Here is an 18,760-nt window from a genome sequence, read left to right on the forward strand (position 1 = left end):
ATTTGTGCCTCACCTACATGTCACACACATAAAGTATGGAAGTCTATCCGTGACTAAGAAGTGTGAAAGCAAATAGATCTCATTTTTGAGATCTATTTGGGTAAATAATAAAAAAGAAGCAGACAGGGTCTGCGCACCGTCAGTCTTTGGGGTTTAATCCTGTTTTTGCATTTGGCCCTGCACTTGTTACTGTTAAGCAGACATGACATGATACACACCAGACTACCAAGGTCAGGTTTCTCCATTGCCATGATAAAGTGAATCCTGGTGGAATTACCCATGACATGCCACATCATTACATACATCATAGCGTGTGCCGTGTCCTGCCTGGAATACACTGGTATGGGCAGCACTGTGAGCGCGTGTGACTCTCAGTGGGAACGGTCGAGCTGGCTTTTCTCAGTGTATCTCCCTGCCAGCTCCTGTTCCGTTCCAGTACTCAGGAAACCTGTCCTCCAATCGAGCAGGCCTGGCAGACACAACACAACAGCCTGTGAGAAGGAGGGGCATGAAAACTGAGAGAATGAGATATTGAAACTTGAAAAAAAGAAACAGAGTGGGATATGCAGAATAAAGCAAAAAATAAAAATAAAGGAAGACAGGGGGTGTGTAGTGAAAGAGTTATTTTTGTAAAAGAACCAGAAAGAAGGGGTGGGTGGGGGCTTTCGAAGCTGATAGGACAGGAGTAGGACCAGACACGGAAAGCTGAGAGGACCACAAATAAAAAAGAAAGGGCTGACAAAGTATGTGAACGAAAGAGGAGAGGGCAAGCGAAAAAATGAGGGGAGGGAGGGAGCAGACAAGGGAAAGAGCTTTAAACAGGGGGTGAAATCAGGAGATTTGCAGGTGCAGCTTGAACAACCAATGACCTTAATGGTGCATTAAATCCAGCTGTTGCTTATCCAGACTTTCCTCAATCCCTCTAACACCTTCAGCTGCACAAAAGCCTGCATGCAGCATCTCAGTTCTCACAATGGTGAGTGAATATATATATATAGCAGTGCAAGTAAAAGGAATGAGAAACAAAAGCATAAAGACGGTGTGTGACAGGGATTGGCTCCTCAAAACGGTGATTGTTGAGGAGATACTTGGTATTTAAGAGCAGAAACTGCAGTGATTGTGTGACTCCAGCCAGAAAGCAAGGATAAGGCCCATAGATAAAACAGGAACAGTGGTAATGGAGCGTTGTGTTGACTCTATCTCCTTGACTTTGTCAATATTAGCCGAGTGAAAGGTCCAGATAAGAATGTGTGCTACTACAAAGCTATATAAGGATCTAGATTGGCTAGATACTAATTGTGTAATATCTCAAGTGTGTGAAGCAAGCTGGGGAGATTAAAAAAAAAAAAAAAACGCTAAAAAAAAGCCAGAAGGAGAGAGGAGGGGGCGAGTGTGTGTGGACTGTCAAAATGCTGTTTAAGATAACAATAGAGCCTGGATTCAAAAACAGGAACCCTCTGTTTCCTGAGCTGGAGACTGTAGCTGTGTGTAATGTTGTCATTAGATGTGAGTGTTGATGTGCTTGAGAAAAAGCAAAAAGTGACCTACAGTCCAGTCCATGCACAGATTTCTTTTTTTTTTTTGGTTGGTGACCAAGAACAAGAAGAAGTGATACGTGTCTGGGAATCCAAACAAGGGGCAAAACAAGATGAAATCTCTCAAACTCAGAGTTTTTTCCATGAAAACGTAGGTTGGAAAACAACTCAAAAATTAGTACAGCCTGGCTGGAAAATGCTAAACCAATTAGCAAAGGCTTAGAGCTCATCAACCTCAGATTTACTGATGAAAGATGAAGAATCATCGGAAAAAGCATGGCCCATTTCTCCTTAAACCTCTTCAGGAACTAATTTAATTGCAATATTCATTAAAAAACTTTACAGTGTATTGACTAGAAATGGAAAATTGTGAAGTGTATTTACATTTTTAGTAATAAAACTGAGTTGGCTTTTTTTTTTAAACCCTCTCAGGCTCAAATTAAACTTTTTGTTGCTAATGCACAACCAAGTCCTGCAGTGGTACTTCTGAGTAAAAAAAAACAACCTCAAAATATGTATGTGGGGTAATCAGGTTGTTAGTTTTTAACTGTTGCAAATCGGCAACGCCTGCCTTGAGAAGGTTAATCTACTCTTTTACTTAAGTGTTTAAATGTAATTTATGTCAATGCCACAGCCTTGACGTGATGTCTAGGGGAACACTGGGAGTTACTGGAAATATGGGACCAAGCGCAACAAGGGGAAAAAGCAGCGGAAACACTCTTAAGTGTATTAAAGTATGACTTTTATTTACAGTGAGATAATTAACAAAGACAAACCAAGTGCAAAAAACAAAAGGAAGCAGATAAGTTTCAGAGCCTTCCAAGGCCAAAGAAATAAAAGGAAAAGAAAGCCCACAACGCCTAGGGAAACAAAACTCAGTTGGTCTATGGAATCAAATCGTTTCCGATGTTACCACAAAAACATGAGAAGAAGAAAGCAAGAAACAGATTGCCTCCCATGAGTTATCAAGTACTCCAGGGTCATAACAGGATACTTGTCAACAAGCTCAACAATAGATGGCACTCTGAGGATGAGTGGGACATGATGTCCAGCCCCAGTGATGGTCTGATGACCTTTTAGGCGTGGGTGATCCAGGCACTGGGGTGTGGCTGACAACCCTGAAACACAATGAGAGCAACATCGCTCGTCCAAAGAGAGGTCAGAAAAAGTGTTGTCCTCGAGGGTAACACTTCGAGTATTAAACTTTAGATGTCAGAAGTCTCATAAACAAAAAGTAACAAAAAGAAATGCTAAATGGCTAAATGCTAAAATGCTTACAGCAGAGCCTCCAACTCTATATTAGATGTTCAGTGAGGAGCACCACCATAATCCTCTCTTTTGTTAGATTTTGAGAGGCACGGAGCGAGAGAAGAGACTTGTTATATTTTAAGCTGACAATAAATGAAATGAAATGACCTGAAAGAAGAATCAGATGAAGAACAATTTTTAGCTAGGTCTTCCTGCCACTAACAGTCACTGTTACCTGTCACCACAACCTGAAGCTTTAATGTCTTTGTTTTTGAACAGTTTTCAGTCACATCTTTAGGCAGATACGTGATAGATCGAGTTTCAAGTGTTAATCTTTACATCGTGTATAATGGTTTCAAGTCTCAGTGCAACAAGGTGTGTGTTATCCCAATAAGACCATTAGGTTAGGCCTGTGTTGATGTGTCCTTAAACAAAGCTACTTCTCGGTTGTCTCCTTTGTTTTCGCCTTCAAACGGCACCTTTGTGCCCAGATGGATCATAACGAGTGAAGCTGAGTTTGTCTGCTAACTTTAAAGTTTAAGAAGAGGCTCTTCAGACAGTTGAGGTGGCCATGAATCAAAGTAGGGGCATCAGGGTGGAGGACCCGGCTACCCTTCTCATCGGGTGTCCTGGACTTAAAGTGGGACTCCTGAAGGTTTTGACATTGATAAGCACACAGCTCATAAATACCCTTGAGCCGCGATCATTATGGACAGCCAGGGCCTGTATTAAATTGCAGACATAATAGTTGTGGGATCCCTGCGCTACTTAGGGCCCACTTAATGAAGTCTCGGGCTACTCCGTTGGGTGTAAGGTCAGAGTGTGGTCAAGTGTGACCATCCTTAACCATGTGAGACCAGCACTTGCCCTCGGTGGCCCGAGTAAAGAGACACACCTGTTTCAGCTGCTGCTGTGATGGCAGCAGTGAAACAGTGGAGGAATGTGGCCCCCACCCTTCACCCTTCACCCTCCACCTCCCACGCCCCCCCATTCCCTCTTCTCCTCTCTCTCCACGCTATCAACGCTGTCCTAATGAATCTCATCACACAGCCTGCGTTTGTCCCACTAGTGCTTTGTTTGTTGACCTTTATAAGACGTCATTACTTGTTATCTTCATGTGTAATTCTGCCCCATAACACAACCCCTTCAGCCACATTCATAGGCCACAATATGTGTGTGTGTGTCAATGTGTGTGTGTCTGTGTGAGTGTCTGATCAAATGCTTCTTGTCAGTGTAACAGCCATTAACAATGAACAACGGGCATAAGCTTGATGATGTCCCCTTCCTCCCTCCATCCATTCTCTCCTCTCACCCTGAAACACAGTGTCCTTTAGGATTACCGTTATTGACAGTGGAACTAATTGGCACATGGCTATGAAAGTTCCCCCACCCACCCCCCGGCCATTTTAAATTGGACTGCACAATTTCCTTCAACATCTGATAGGCAAGTATGCCCACAGGACCTGAGGAGGTATTGATTATAAATGTATTAATGTGGGTCAGTGCTGTGCACGCAGCAAGGGGCGGATGATGGAGAGCTGCATGTCTAGACTGGAATAAACTGACCTCGTCTTGTGTTTACATAAATGATGGTAATGGCAGGAAGGGGGAATTCTGTCTAGTAGTCCGATCTGCTCACTACATTGTTTTCCCTTGAAAGAGGCGGTGCAAACAGCTCTTTGGGAGATGCTTCTGTATTGCTAAATTAAATGCAGCTATAGACCATCAGGAAGACAAAGCGCATTGATTTTAGTGTAGACATGGCAAACTTTATTTCACTATACTGTATTAAGGAGGTCTGGGATAAACTGAAACAAGCATTAAATAGGCAGATCTGCCAAACTGAACATCAAGTTAAAGACAAAAAACTAATTACGCCCAGTCGATGGATGCAAGCATCACTGACTGCATTCAAGATATCGCTTTTGGTGTCTCATTATGCAGAGAATGACCTTTCTTGTTTCTTTTCTTGCTTTGCATGAATGGGGAAATCGCATAGATTTGGTCATCCAAGCACAAATCCATACGTTATTGATTTACTCTACAAACTAATTATGCATTTATAGCAGCTACAGAGTTAAGCTATTGCGCGGTACGCCAAATGTAATCAGCGCCTGGCGCTTGAAAGGTGAAGTAAATAATTTATTTCACATTTACAGGTCAGTTTTGCAATTGAAACCACACAAAGATACGCCATTGTTGATGCCGCTGGTGACTGCCATTGACCTTATGTTGAAATGCTACAGGTCAAGGATTGGAGGACTATGGATTTGGGGTGGGAAGCGGCAGCTCAATGAGGCCACCACATCAGACAGGCTGTCTGTCTGTCATTACCCATAAATGAAGTTGATTGGGTCAGACTGCTGCTCTGCAGTCATGCCCATCTTGACACAAGCCATATTGCCCCGCCACCCCTCTCAACCCAAAGATCACGACTGCTCAACCTCACAGAAATCTGACCCCGAGGCTCCTCCCTGCTCCTTAAGGCACCTGCCAACCTTTCACCCCTTCACTGGGTGAGCATCTGGAAGGTGATGAGGCACAGACACGAAGGCCAGGGTGGGCTGTTGCAGGGTGGTAACAGATAGCCCTAAGGAGTCATTAGACTTCAGAAAGCTGGTCCTATTTGTTTTCACAGATTAAATACCTACTCCCCCTTCTCTATTACATGTTTTGAGTGTGTCTGTTGGTATAACTTCCCACATCTCCTTCTTTTTGTGTTTTTTCCCCCTTCATGTCCATCTTTCTTTAACAGTGCACACACAGATCAGACAGGCTATGATGTGTGCACAGCTGGTCTTGACAGAGCCGTCCAGGAAACGCGTGGTTTACAGATCCCCTGTTGACACGCTGATTTGAATTGCCTTTTTCCTTTTCAAAAACCTGGAATTTTTACTGTGCAGGGAACATTGAGGTCCGACTCAGCATGTTTGACCACGGTGGAAAACCAATCTCAGTGTGCTGCGTCCTGACTGACTGACTGATTTACTGAGTGGATATGTCACAGTGCATACTGTAAAGCTCAATCCAAAATCTTGATTTCTTACCACACATGCACTGGCCCCACACCTGCTCACACCATTTGTTACAAAGATTCTGTACCATTAGTTTCTTTAAAATGCTATTCCCACGCCTTGGTTTTATGGAAACAGTAATATCCAAGTTGTTAAGTTACAGGCAGAGACTACAGACATACTAAATCTGAAGCTACGCCATCCTAAAAGTTACACCTTAGGGCCAAAAGCTATGCAATAAAGTTTGGTTCACTTCACTCACTTGATTGAAAAGACAGGATTTTAATGGTTCTGACCAGTGAACCATTCTTTTCAGGTTAGCGTAAAATCAATCTGCAACGTGAGGCATTCACATTGTTGGTTTAAGAGGTTAGAGTGATAGTTCAGCATTATGCAAAATACAGTTGCTTACTTTCTTGTCAAAAATTAAACTAAAAGATCAAATTTTGTGTCTAACAGGAGGAAACAGCCACTGTGTATACCAGAGGTTTCCAGGGGTGTCATATGTGTCAAACCCATTTTAGTTCATGGGCCACATGCAGTCCCAGTTCACTGGCCTGTAAAACCCATGCATAATAATATGTATAAAATAATAATGATGATAATAAGACGAAAAACCTTGAAAATTTCCCCAGTGGAATGAAACATTAAAAAGCTCACATTTAATGAACCAGCTTTTTACAAAACAGACGACGAACAGCCTGAAGTGTCTCATTGAAAACAAAATACTCTAAGCTTAATTCAACAGTACATCTCAGTTTTTTCACATTTGCTCATCTTCACATGAAGTAGGCCACTTAGATCCAAACAACAACCAAATTTTACATCTTTATGAGTCAAATAACTTTTGTCAACATCTTTCAAAACTTGTAAAATTACCCAGACATTCCCAACCTCTGCAGTAATGCTGCAATCACCTAATTTTCAGCAATAGCATTCTCTTCCTTTGAAGTGCTGTAATTATTAATGACTTTGCTGCACTTTTACACATTGCAAACCCATGCGCTGGGTCCAATTGGATCCTTTGGCAGGCTGGCTCTGGCTCCATATGTTTGAGGCTCCTTCTCTAAGGAGTCACTACTTCTAGCCAAGAAAAAGCTTCAGCTTTATATTTAACAGACGTACATGGGAGTGGTAACTCTTAACATCTAGGCCTGTAATGTACAGTATCATGCCAAAAACATGCTAGTTGTAGGGCTGCGCGGTGTATGCAGTATGTGTCACGCCTTCCACTACACACTCATTGCATAATGCTAATTATATCATTCAATTGAGAATACAAAGCTTAGTAAACAAATCCAATAGAGTGGGATATGCCACCGGAGTGTAAACATTAAATTGACTTAGCCCTGTGTCTTCCCTCACAATTGCAGTGCAGTGGGTTACAGTGGCCATATGGGCTCCGTCAAGCATTACTGTCACCCCTCATTTAGAATAGTGAGGAGAGATGGCCCTGCTATGTCCTTCAAATCCTCTTAGCCAACATTTAGCTGATTGATTTTTTCTCCCCCTCCTACCTCGATTTAGATCATCAATGCGATAAAAGCAGGAAGTTGTATATTATGAATTCCATTTCGTCTCATGTGGAGATGGATGGACGGGTAAAAGGAACATAAATGTTTCAGCAATCACTGCGTCTGGAAGAAAAATATCCAGGCAGCGTTATTAAATTTAAAGGCGGCGCAAACTCAGTAAAAGAAGCGAATGATCTGAGTGTGATTCAATCCTTTCGGCAAATAACCTGTGTCACATGGAGGAGGACTCGTCGCCTGTTGTGATTGCATATATATAAAAAGTTTGTCCGGTTATTTAAGAATAAATGTACTTCTTCAATTACATAAAAGTTTTGCTGCTGTGTTTTAGTGGGAGCTGGCAAAATCAACTTTGAATCACATGCGCATTATAATGATGTCTTTTTAAAAATTATTCACCCCCCTGTCTGTTTAATTCTTAGTGCCGGCCTCCATCACAAAGAACCATGGTAATAGTTTTGACTCAGCAGAATAGCATTAAGTTGGTTCCTCTTAAACAATGTATTCCCCTTCAGGCTATAGAAACCACTCTGTGCATTAAACAAACATCTCAGGCCTCTTGAACATGACGTTCAGCTCCATGTTGGCTGGGTTTGGGGATTCCAGCAGACCGAGTCCTATGTGTTCTCCAGATGGCACCACACACTGTCTCTCGCAGATTGTATATACCCCCGAGATCCCTCATAAATTCAAATGATTGCCTCCTCCCCACCCCCATCCTCTCCCCTTGAACTATACTAAATGATGATCATGGAGATTATGTATTAGTAATTCCTGCCAGGTCTTTAAAAGAATGCCCATGCTGTGTGCTTAATACTCAAAGGAGGGATTATGCAGACCCCTACATGTGGTGTTGTGGCTGCATACCTCCAGTCAGACTAAACCCAATCTGTTACAGATTTGGACTAAAAGAAGAGAGGTGCAGCAAGCAAGCAGGGGGGTAGGTGGAAGGTTGCACAGGCCATATTCATACTTTACAGTACATTCCACTTCTTCTATATCATGGGGGATCAGAGCTAAATCTCCCTTTGGAGGTTGTATTTTTATCTGTGTGCATAAGGACGTTAAAAAAAAGAAAAGAAAGAACCTTGGCTTGTGTCAAGGCTATACGCTTTATTATTTTTCTCTCAATCTCTCTTTTTCTCCTTCATTTTTTATTTTCCCTTTGTGGTCGAGGCAATCCCAAATCCCCATACAGCTTCCCCTTGAATGTGGGTCCAATTAAACACATATGTGGATTTTCATATTGAAGCTCATAAAAGGTAAACGGCAGTGATTTACATTACATTTACATAAGGAATGCTAAGTGCCTGCACATGTGAGGTGTTAATACATCTATCAAAAGCAGATGGTCATCTCTATTCATTGCTCTCACCCCGATTGTTTCATTGACCAAAAGAATCTCATGAGCAGGGATGTTATTTTCGAAACATGGAAAAAAACCATAAGCATATTATTTGTTATGAGGAAAGGGCAAACATCTAAACATTTGCAAATATCTACCCAGTCACCAGTCTGTTTCAACCAACAGGTGACGTCTTTTTTTGCTTTATCAGAGTAAACTCCTGTCTTAGTCACTATGTTAGCAGCAGCCTGGGTCTAAAGAGCACGTACAGAATGTCTGTTATAAGTTAACTTTTTATTGCATTTGTGTAAACAGTAAAATTTGATTTACTGGTACATCCTACACATCCTTTACAGCACATAATTCCAAGAGATCGTTTGGCAATGAATGCTTTTTCTGTGGAGTTCGGGAACTTGGCATGAGTGATCCGGTTAGACTTTATGAGTTAGATCAGCCAACGTGTAAAGGTTTGTGTGCTGTTAAGTGAATGATTTAATGCCACAGCTATCAGTGGCCAAAGTGTAGCAAATCATTAGAGGTGTAATGGTTTAAAGTCCAAAGGCTGCTCTCTGGTTGTGTCCTCCCATGTGCATTTGTGTTTCAAGATTTTCAGGCCACTTGTGTACATTGAATGTGAGTTGGCATCAATTTGGCCCCTTAACAAATAATAATTTGTATTATGCTAAACAACCACATGCAGATATGCCACAAGTATGCTAATGTGGTAAGCTGTGAATTTTAAACATGTTCATTTTAAAATTCATATTTAAATCCTTGCCTTTACTAAAGTAGCTTCGCATGACTTACACTTCTAAACGATCCGTCTTAAACTGAGACTCGGTCTGAAACAAACTGCTACTCTGTCTTTATGCCAACTTTCCTCTGATTGGCTGCCCTTCAAAAATGGAGAGCTTGAACACCATGTGGGTGGGGTGCCGTGTTCAGACAGAGAAATGTGTCCAAGATGACCATTTTAAAGAGATTATCCCCATTTTTTTTGACATCATACAGATCCATCCATCTTCTTCCACTTATTCAATTCAGGTTCGTGGGAGGCTGTTGCCTAGCTCAGGTGTAGTAGGGTGAGAGTGAGAGGTTGTACACCTTGGAGAAGTCGCCAGTTTGTTGCAGGGCAACTTGAGACAGACAACCTTCAAACTCACCATCACACAAGTGGTCATTTTAGAAACACTTCATGTAGATCCAAGAGTAGAAAAAACTCTGAAAGAGTTCTGTGCCCCAAACTTGGTTTGTTAATTTGTTATTTATTTAATTCAAGTGATCAAACCTGTGGCTCTCTATTTTTTTTTTTTAACTAAATTTGACAATTCCTTAATTCTTCTTCATCACCTTCATCATCATAATATTTTCTTTATATGGCAAAAAAGGAAAGACAAAGCAAATATTTATCTTTGTATTTAAGAATAAGGTTAGCAGCACATTTCAGTCATTTGTTTACCAGTATCACATACCAAATAATATATGGGGAACAGCCTCAGTGATTCTCCTTTCCAAATAAATGTATTCAGACCATTACAGTAACTGCATGTGTCTCTAGTGCTTTGCTCAGAGACGGAGTACTGCTGCCCCCTAGCGCTGAAACGGCGCCAACGTTTCACTGCCGGAGCACAGTAAAGACGCCGATTAAGAACAGTCTGAAACGCTGATTGAATTCTAACAACCACGGCAACACAATGAAACAGAAGGTGAGTCTGTAATAATTTAAACAATTTGAATTTATTCAGTGTTTCCTTCCTTAATCCATTTTTCTTTTGCAAACATTCTGTCAGCAGACGAAGTTTACACGTTAATCTTCTGTTTCTTTTCATGAGAAGCGCTGCTCATTAACTTACAATCAAGCAAGGTTGGGGGAAAAAAATCCAAAGTATTGTGTGCGAGAAAACAAGTTTTCACTATCTGCCAGTCGGTGCCGTTATCAGTCAAGCCACACGCCCCCGTGAAAACAGGGAATTAAACACCCAAATGCACACACATACACTCACGCACACACACAGACAAACATCAGACTATTTGAAATCCAAAACAGCGATGCACAAACAGAAGTGTGGAAACTAGTGATTAGCTGTGCAGCAGAGGTATAATTGGAGCCTCTAATTACAGTATTGCCTCATTGTTCCTCTCTACCTCTAATTTACCACATTTACATCCCAGAAAAACAATCACTTTGGTTGGGATCATAATGGCTGAATGACTAGCATTAGCTGTGGTTAAACACAGATTTAGTTATAGATGCAATAAAAGCTCTTTTGTATTCACATAATGTTCATATCTCTGAAACAAAAGAGAACCATTAAGGACACGAAATGACAGAATAAAAGCTTCTACATGAAAGACGACACTGTGTGAAGCTATGTATACATTAGCATTATAAATGTATGCAGTATAGCCTGGCTACAAGTGCAAGCATCAAAGATATAATTACATATCAGGTGCTGGATAGTCCAGACACTACTTAAGCAGTAACTCTTGCAAAACTGCATGTAACAAAAATGTAAGAAACATAATTACATTGCATATTTGTTGCTATAGAAACATTTTCTTGTAGAAGAAAATTAAATACAAACCAAAGTCGCTGAGATGTCTAACTTTTCGCTCTAGCTTTGTAAATACTTCACAAATTAACCAAATACATTCCCGATTACCAACTTCAGATCAGCCATTATTTAAATTGGAAACTCGCGGCTGGATGGTCACCCGTCTGACCGGAGTCTGATCTGCGTTGCGATTGGCTACCAGCTCTTGAAGCTGTAGGGCCCCTCCACCAATGAAACAGAAAGCGGGGCACACGGGGCCGGTGCAATCCACGTGGCCTTCCCAAAGAGGCCGCAAGGAATGGGCATCGTAGAACGTGACGCGCCCTTTCTCAAAGTCAAGGCACACACCGAGCCGGGGCGGCAGCGGGTAAGTGAGGCCAGCGGGCGATGAATGGCCGTTGCTGTTGGTGTCCCGCTGTTGATGGTGGTAGCTGTGCTGCGGCAGGTAGATTTTACCCATCCCCATAGTCAGAAAGCAGAAGGGCGGCGCAGAATCCAGGGCATCCTCTGCGCCGCTGTCATGGCCGCTGTCTGGGTCGTAGCTGCAGAGAGACAGAGCGAGCTCTTAAGTTCTTTTCTGACCACCGTCTTTCTTTCTTTAAACTAGTTTTTGTGGCGTCGCAGTCACAGCATGTGTGACAAATGTTGGCAGGGAGTCAAGTATTTAGAGCCTCCTACTTTTTGCACACCAAAGATTTTGTTTATACTAAGTAGATACAATTAAACCTAATCTGTAATCCTATTTGAAGAGTGGATCCTAAACACACATAAATAAGCATTAATATTGTAGTAAATCGGAATTTGCATGATCATCACTGCTGGAGTTAAAATCTATTAGGCTGGATCTGGAGCTGTCATATTTTCTTTGCTCACCGGGGACTGGCCATGTCTTGTGGAAGGTGAAACCACTCCTGCAGTTTGGACTCCAGGCCCACTCCCACCTGTTCCAAAAAGAAAAGAGAAACAACCATTGTGTAATTGATGAAGAACTTATTTTTATAGCAAACCTCATTTAAGTTATCCAATTTTGTCCTTATTTTAATTAAGTGGATGCATTTTAAAGAATGGATTAGCCTTTTTCTTAAAACAATAGGAGTAACCATTGAAGCTCTTTTCTGAACTGAGCAGCTACCCTTGATTAAAAACCTGGAAACTATTCTAATGCTCATCAGACAATATCTTTATTAATATATACGAGGTATCAAAACCCATCATTAAGAATACATGGGAAGCTGTTGTATGTCACCCTTATTGGGGTAAATAAGGCTGACATATTTGATATGTCAGCCTTTTTGATATTGGCTGGGGCCTTTCTGGTACTCAGACGTTGTCCCAAGTAAGTTAAGTTAATTGGCAATTCTAATTTGTCCATAGGTGTGAAGGGCTGTCTGCCTCTCAATCTATGGCAGCTGGAATCTGCATTGAGAAAATAAATGATGTAGTTAAAACTCTGGAGTTTATATTACCTTTAAATAGAGCCATGGAGAAAAAGAGAATTACAGTTATTAGGTATATTAGTTTCAGTATAGTTTGGGTTATTTCACAAGTTGGAACCATTTGCTCATTTAGATTCGACAGCATTTCTAATAGATAACAGCAGATGGCGTAAGCATGAATTGAGGCTGCACTTTGGGGAAAGCCTCAGAGGGGATTGGCTGCGACTCCTAGACAAGGCAGATCCCCATCTACTAATGAGAGGTAAATAAATTGGAAAAGGGAGCAAGGGTGAGGCACGGAAATGAGAACAAACTGCTTGTAGTCCGCGTGGTGGGTTCATGTGTTCTCTGGGTTCGTGTCACTATTATAAGTGGATTAGGGCTCATTTTAAAAAGGAAGGCGGCAGACAGTGTGTTTAAATTCACACATATTTACACACACTTTGTCATTTCATTCAAACATTTCATTTTGGTTGAATGAAATGACAGAAGGCTGATCTTACATTGTACCAAATATGATGAAATCACACTTTAACTTCATTAACATATCATTCCCATTGAACCTTCCTCACACCAACTCTGAGGACATTTTAAATTTAGATTTTATGATTTTTTTTTTTTTTAATACCCTTAAAGCCGTACATCTCGGACCTCTGGGTATCACACAGGCCAGTTTGTACTTTGAGATTGTTTGGACAAAGAGGCCATTTGTCTGTTCTAGTGCTCTTCTTCAAACTAAAATAGAAACTGTTAAAAGGTAGTTTGCAGTCACGACACAAAAACATAAACATAAAAACACAAAAGTTTTATTTTCCTTGAGTTTCACTGACCACATTTGTTTTTATTAGTCTTTCTTAATCTGATGACCTGTGGCCTTAAGTAGTGCTCAAATTTGCTACTTTTTTTTAAGAAGATTAAAGCATTTTTAATCTGGAATATTAATTTTTTTTTTTTTTTAAAGTCTATACTATACTCTACACACAGTAATGGGAATATTGACCTGGCAGTACGTTTTCATGAAATGCTCAGTTCAATTCAGTTTTATTTAAATGGTGCCAAATCACAAGGACTTAAGGCACTTTATATTATAAGTATAGATCCTGCAATAATATGGAGAAAACAGAAAACCCCAACAATCAGATTAAACCCTATGAGCAAGCACTTTGTCAACAGTGGGGGGGCGGTGGGGGGCTGAGGGGAGGAAGACAGAACAGAGACACTTTGCGGAAAAAAAGGCAAAGATTAATAATAACCAATGATTGTTGAAATGTGTGCACATGAATTCACTTGCCTTCACAAGGTAAGACCCAGGCTCCACTGAGCATGCCCAGTAGTGCCGTCCTTGTGTAATGGCTACATCCCCTACAAGTAGGTCAGAAGTCAGGTGACAGGAAGTTAGGGCGTGGTCGGCAGCCTGCAGCAGAGAGAGACCAGGAACACTGCGGGCACAACGCTGCTCTTTGCTGACCACCAGGCGGTCGGCATGGAGACCCCAGCGAGAGTCCAGGTAGAAGTTAAGCACTGAGAGGAAAGAGTGTGACAGAGGACACAGCAGAGGGAGGGGAGAGAAGAAGAGAACGGAGGCAAGAAAGAGGGAAAATTGAGAAAACAAAGGGACAGGTGCATACAGAGATGACACATGGGGGTTTTAGAAGTGACAGGAGGTGACAGACAGATTTACAATCAGAAAACGGCAAAGAGAAAAACAGTGAGGAGAATAAGAAGCAGCTGAGAGGAGAGCCAAGAGGGAGAGGACCACAGAGTAGGCATGCACCTCCTTCCACCAGCACTGGAAGAGAAAAGGACACTGGTCCACACAATGCACTGATGACTCAGGAAGTAAAATACAGAAGCTTTGGCAGCGTTAAGTGCAGTATTTCCACAGGAAGTACAGTGGGAAGATATGCAATAGCAGGAAGGAAACAACAGCCAACAAGGACACGAGGAATTCAACAATCACTCAAATCGATGGTTAAAAAGCCCTAGATCTGAATCAGATCCATGTTGTTAAGCCTCAGGTCTTAACAAACCGCAAACCTCATCAGCACTCAGACAGATCTCGTTACAGGAGCTAAAGTGGGAGGCGGAGGGATGAGTGGGTGTCTAAGCAGGGGTGGAAGAACAGAGGATGTGTGGGATGACCGTAAAGAGAAACAGGGAAAAGACCAAATAATTTAGTGGTATGGGGTACAGAGATTTGGTGAGAGGATACGTATGAGTGCACTTCTTACGTTCTGTAGGAGGCACGTAGTTTGGCAGCGTGGAAGTAGCACAGTTGAGGATGACAAGTAGAAAGCTGTGAAATGGAAATAATACATGAGAGAAAGATGAGGAAATAAAGAGTAAGAAAGTGAAGATGATTCAAAAGTGAAGAGAGAGAGAGAAGTGGAAATAATTGAGAAAGGAAAAATTGGAATGACAGAAAAGAAAAGAGAATGGATTTTTAAGCATTTCACCACAGCAAGCATTCCAATGCTTTCATTTTAAATGAAAAAACAAAAAATGGGTGCGATGTGGTGAACGTGTCAAGTGTGTATGATGCATTTTACACTCAACAGAGGGATAAACCATCCGAATTCATATCTCCTTTCATAGTAATTATAACATATTTGATACTGTCTAAAGACCTTGGGGTCTTGAGGTACAGCAAATGTATTTGGAAGAGTAACAGAGATGCCTGTTGTATTTAGCTACGCTAGTTTAAAAAAAAAAAAAAAAACACCTTAGGCACAAAATGCCTGCAACAAAAGACGTTGCGAGCCAAGAACTGTTTACTGGGTGTTTACTCTGGGTATGTTTTCTTACAGTTTTACCTCCAGCATGCACAGTTACTGTGAGCTAAGTTAATGTTGGTGCCAGTTTCTGTGTTTCTGTTACAAGCAACGTGCCTACATGGCGAGAGAATCAGACAAAATAAATCAGAAAATAAAGTCCAAGTAATAAAGCTTTCACCAAGAAAAGTGGGCTGCGTGTTTACACCGTTTTTCTTGTTTATTTATTTTCTGCAGTTGCTTTTGTTTCAGGTATTAATATTTTCATACTTTTGAGGATTGTGGTTTGTACAGTGCACATTGTTAACCCTGCAAGATGTGAATGACACTAAAACACATGCAGTTCATTAAGGTGTGCTAAGAGTCTCCTGACGATTCTTCCATGTTGGGAGCTGGGACTAAAATCAGGTTGGACTGCTCCTTTAAACCAGCTCTGCATAAGAGTCTAACCTAAAGATGTTCAAGGGAATCTGATCGCAGGTCAGGTAAATTAAACTACTCGTGGAATGTACATAACAAGCAAATTTTTATCACATTATGGCTTTTCAAGTGACTTAAAATGTGACTCTTGTCTAACAAATTTACAGTTTCCGTACAGTGCTGTGATTGTACTGTTGAAGTATTTTCCACCTTCCTGATTTCTTACTTTCATGCATATTTATCCCAAATTTAATGTTTCAGATCATCAATTGAATTCTAATATCAGAAAAACATTACCAGAGTAAATACAAAATGCTGTTTTTAAATAGTGATTCCATTAATTAAAGTGGAAAAAGTTACCTGGACCTGTATGGAAAAAGTAATTATCTCCCTTGTTAAATCCTTAATTAACTGTGATTAACAACATTTTTTTGGACAGATGAATTTAATTTAACATGTCCCACCCAGGCCCGATTGAATCTAGAATCACTTAAAAAGAAGCTGTCTGATAGTGAAGTAAGCTAAAAGATCTGAAAAAGCAACACATTATGCCACAATCTAAAGAAAAAGATGAGAAACAAAATGAGTGACATCTCTCAGTCTTGAAAGGGTTACCAAGGCCATTTCTAAGAGTTTGGGCCATCAACAAACCACAAAGTTCTCCTCCACTCTTTAACCAGGGGTGGCCAGCCAAAAAAAAAGCCAAAAAACATACTGATAATCCCAAAGACTTTTGAGAAAATATTCAGTGGACTGATGACTGAGACTAAAGTTGAACTTTTTGGAAGGTTTTGAAGGTTTGCTGCTCATAAAATCCAAGATAAAACTAACATAAAAGCACTCGTGCAACAGTCAAATATGGTTGTGGTAGTGTGACACGCAAAACCCTCCAGTTTGGCAGAATTACAACAAAAATCCTCCAGAGCCGGACTGACTGGGAGAATCACTCACTGGCAGGTGTTGCAAAAGCTGGATTGCAGTTCTTGCTGCCATCACAACCAATGACTAGGTTTAGGGGGCAATTATTTGTTCACACATGGCCGTGTAGGCTTGGATAGCTTCCCCCTCGCTAATAATTGAAATCATCATTTAAGAACTTTAAATCATCATACAAAAACATGCTTTTTGCATTTGCATTATCTTCGTCTAATACTAAAATTAGTTTGATGATCTGAAACATGTAAGTGTGACATATGAAGAAAACTAAGACAGATGGGGCGAATACTTTTACACAACAGTGTTTATACACAGCATGTTTATTATCAGTTAGCTTGGTGAAAGAGAGATACAATCATAAGGTGATAATTCTGACAAAGTCACAGTGCTTACAGAGGCCGCCTGTGCAGAAAATTTAAAAAACTTTATGCAGGAAACCATCTGAACCTTTTTGAAGCAATGCCTGAAAGTCACTGCACTTTAAACTGGGATGCAATTGCTTGGTGTCATAGTCATGATTATTGATTGGGGTAAATGTTGAGTCGGCAGATAAGATCTCATAAATAAAACATTGACTCCCAAAAATATATATTTGGTATAAAACTGGTTGTAGTCCAGTTTCAAGGTGTGGTTGCTTTCCCACGATAATCTGTGACATGCATGTAAACAACCTCACGTCAAACTAGTTTGACATGTTTCTGGTTTGTTTGTTGTTTTTCTTCCTCAAACAGTCGTCCTGTTCAGTTGTTAATAAGGACAACTAAGAAGCTCAGTGTGTACCCTCACCTGGTGCAGGCGGGGTGTGCAGGTACACCTCCTCACTGTACTCTCCGTAGCCCGCCTTGTTGCAGCCTCTCACCCGCAGCACGTACACGCTGTCCATTTCCAACCTGTCAATCACAGCACTGCTTCCACTCACTTCGTCCAATCGCTGCCAGCCCCAGCGTGCAGCAGCCAGTCCTCCTCTGATCCCACCTCTGGACGCTCCTCCTGGTACTACACCACGACGGCGATACTCTACAGAAAAGTGCCAGGATGGTGCAGACTCCAGGGGCAGTCGCCAGCACAAGAACAGCTGGTCGTAGGCCAGACTACGCTGGGTATCGATCACTGGAGCCAAGGGCACTATGGCAATAACATAATGATTAGATCAAATTTTTAAGTTATGTTATATATGTAATAATTCTATAACCCACTCGCATGTAATTGGTATGAAATTATTTAGACAGTGAATGTTTAATTAGAAAGTCAATAGAAAACTTGCTCTTATGCTATTTCATTCGTATCTTTTTTTTTAACCTTCAACTAGAACCCTCCTCACCCTGGATGAAGTTCAACTCTGTCAGGAGTTTAAGTTCTTTGGAGACGTCCAGCTGGAAGTGTCTGAATGATGGATCGGCCGCTAGTGTGAAATGTTGCAGATTCTCAATTGCTTTACTCAGCCTAGTGCAGTGAAAACAGAGAGAGCGGCGTCAGAGGAATCAAAGGCTTTCAGGAGGGACAGTGAGGAAGACTCAGTTTAAAAGGACGTATGAAAAAGAAAATAAATTAATAAATAAAAGATAAGACTGCTTTTAATCTATATTTCTATTATAATAAAAAACATAAACAGCACATTAGTGACATCCCTTCAGTTTTTATTTCCAGATACTGTGCTGTATGTGGGGCTTTCCTTATTTCCTTTCACGTATTTACATTTGAACCTAGCCAGGGTGTTCCCTGCCTCCTCTCTGATGGATATTTACTTTTACAATAACAGATGCAACAATAAACTGAACTTTCCAATAATGAGTTAAGGGTATGCACAAATAGTCCCAGTAAATGTAATAAAATAGGCAGCCAGTCATAAGAATGTAGGCCCAAAGGTGCAAGGGAGCTAAAACAGCTTGTTACAGAAAGAAAATAACAAAGGGGCTTATTATTATATAAACAAGACTCATGCAAAGCAACTCCAAGAATAAAAATATG

The 18,760-nt window shown here is 40.9% G+C and overlaps 1 protein-coding gene across 1 annotated transcript in view; it reads right to left on the reverse strand.

The window, feature by feature from the left end:
* Positions 1–10,421: 10,421 nt before the first annotated feature.
* trim46b (tripartite motif containing 46b) overlaps positions 10,422–18,760 on the reverse strand; it is a 14,956-nt gene continuing 6,617 nt past the window's right edge. The window contains exons 8-12 of the mRNA XM_013912799.1: positions 18,114–18,264; positions 17,579–17,917; positions 13,957–14,186; positions 12,103–12,170; positions 10,422–11,771 (exon numbers count right to left, since the gene is read on the reverse strand). Of these exons, the coding sequence (XP_013768253.1) occupies positions 11,348–11,771; positions 12,103–12,170; positions 13,957–14,186; positions 17,579–17,917; positions 18,114–18,264 (1,212 nt within the window). The 3' untranslated portion in view covers positions 10,422–11,347. The remainder of the gene's footprint in view (positions 11,772–12,102; positions 12,171–13,956; positions 14,187–17,578; positions 17,918–18,113; positions 18,265–18,760) is intronic.

The sequence above is a fragment of the Pundamilia nyererei genome, unplaced genomic scaffold, assembly GCF_000239375.1.
Source record: "Pundamilia nyererei isolate P.nyererei 1_Seehausen unplaced genomic scaffold, PunNye1.0 scaffold00102, whole genome shotgun sequence".
Classification (NCBI taxonomy): domain Eukaryota; kingdom Metazoa; phylum Chordata; class Actinopteri; order Cichliformes; family Cichlidae; genus Pundamilia; species Pundamilia nyererei.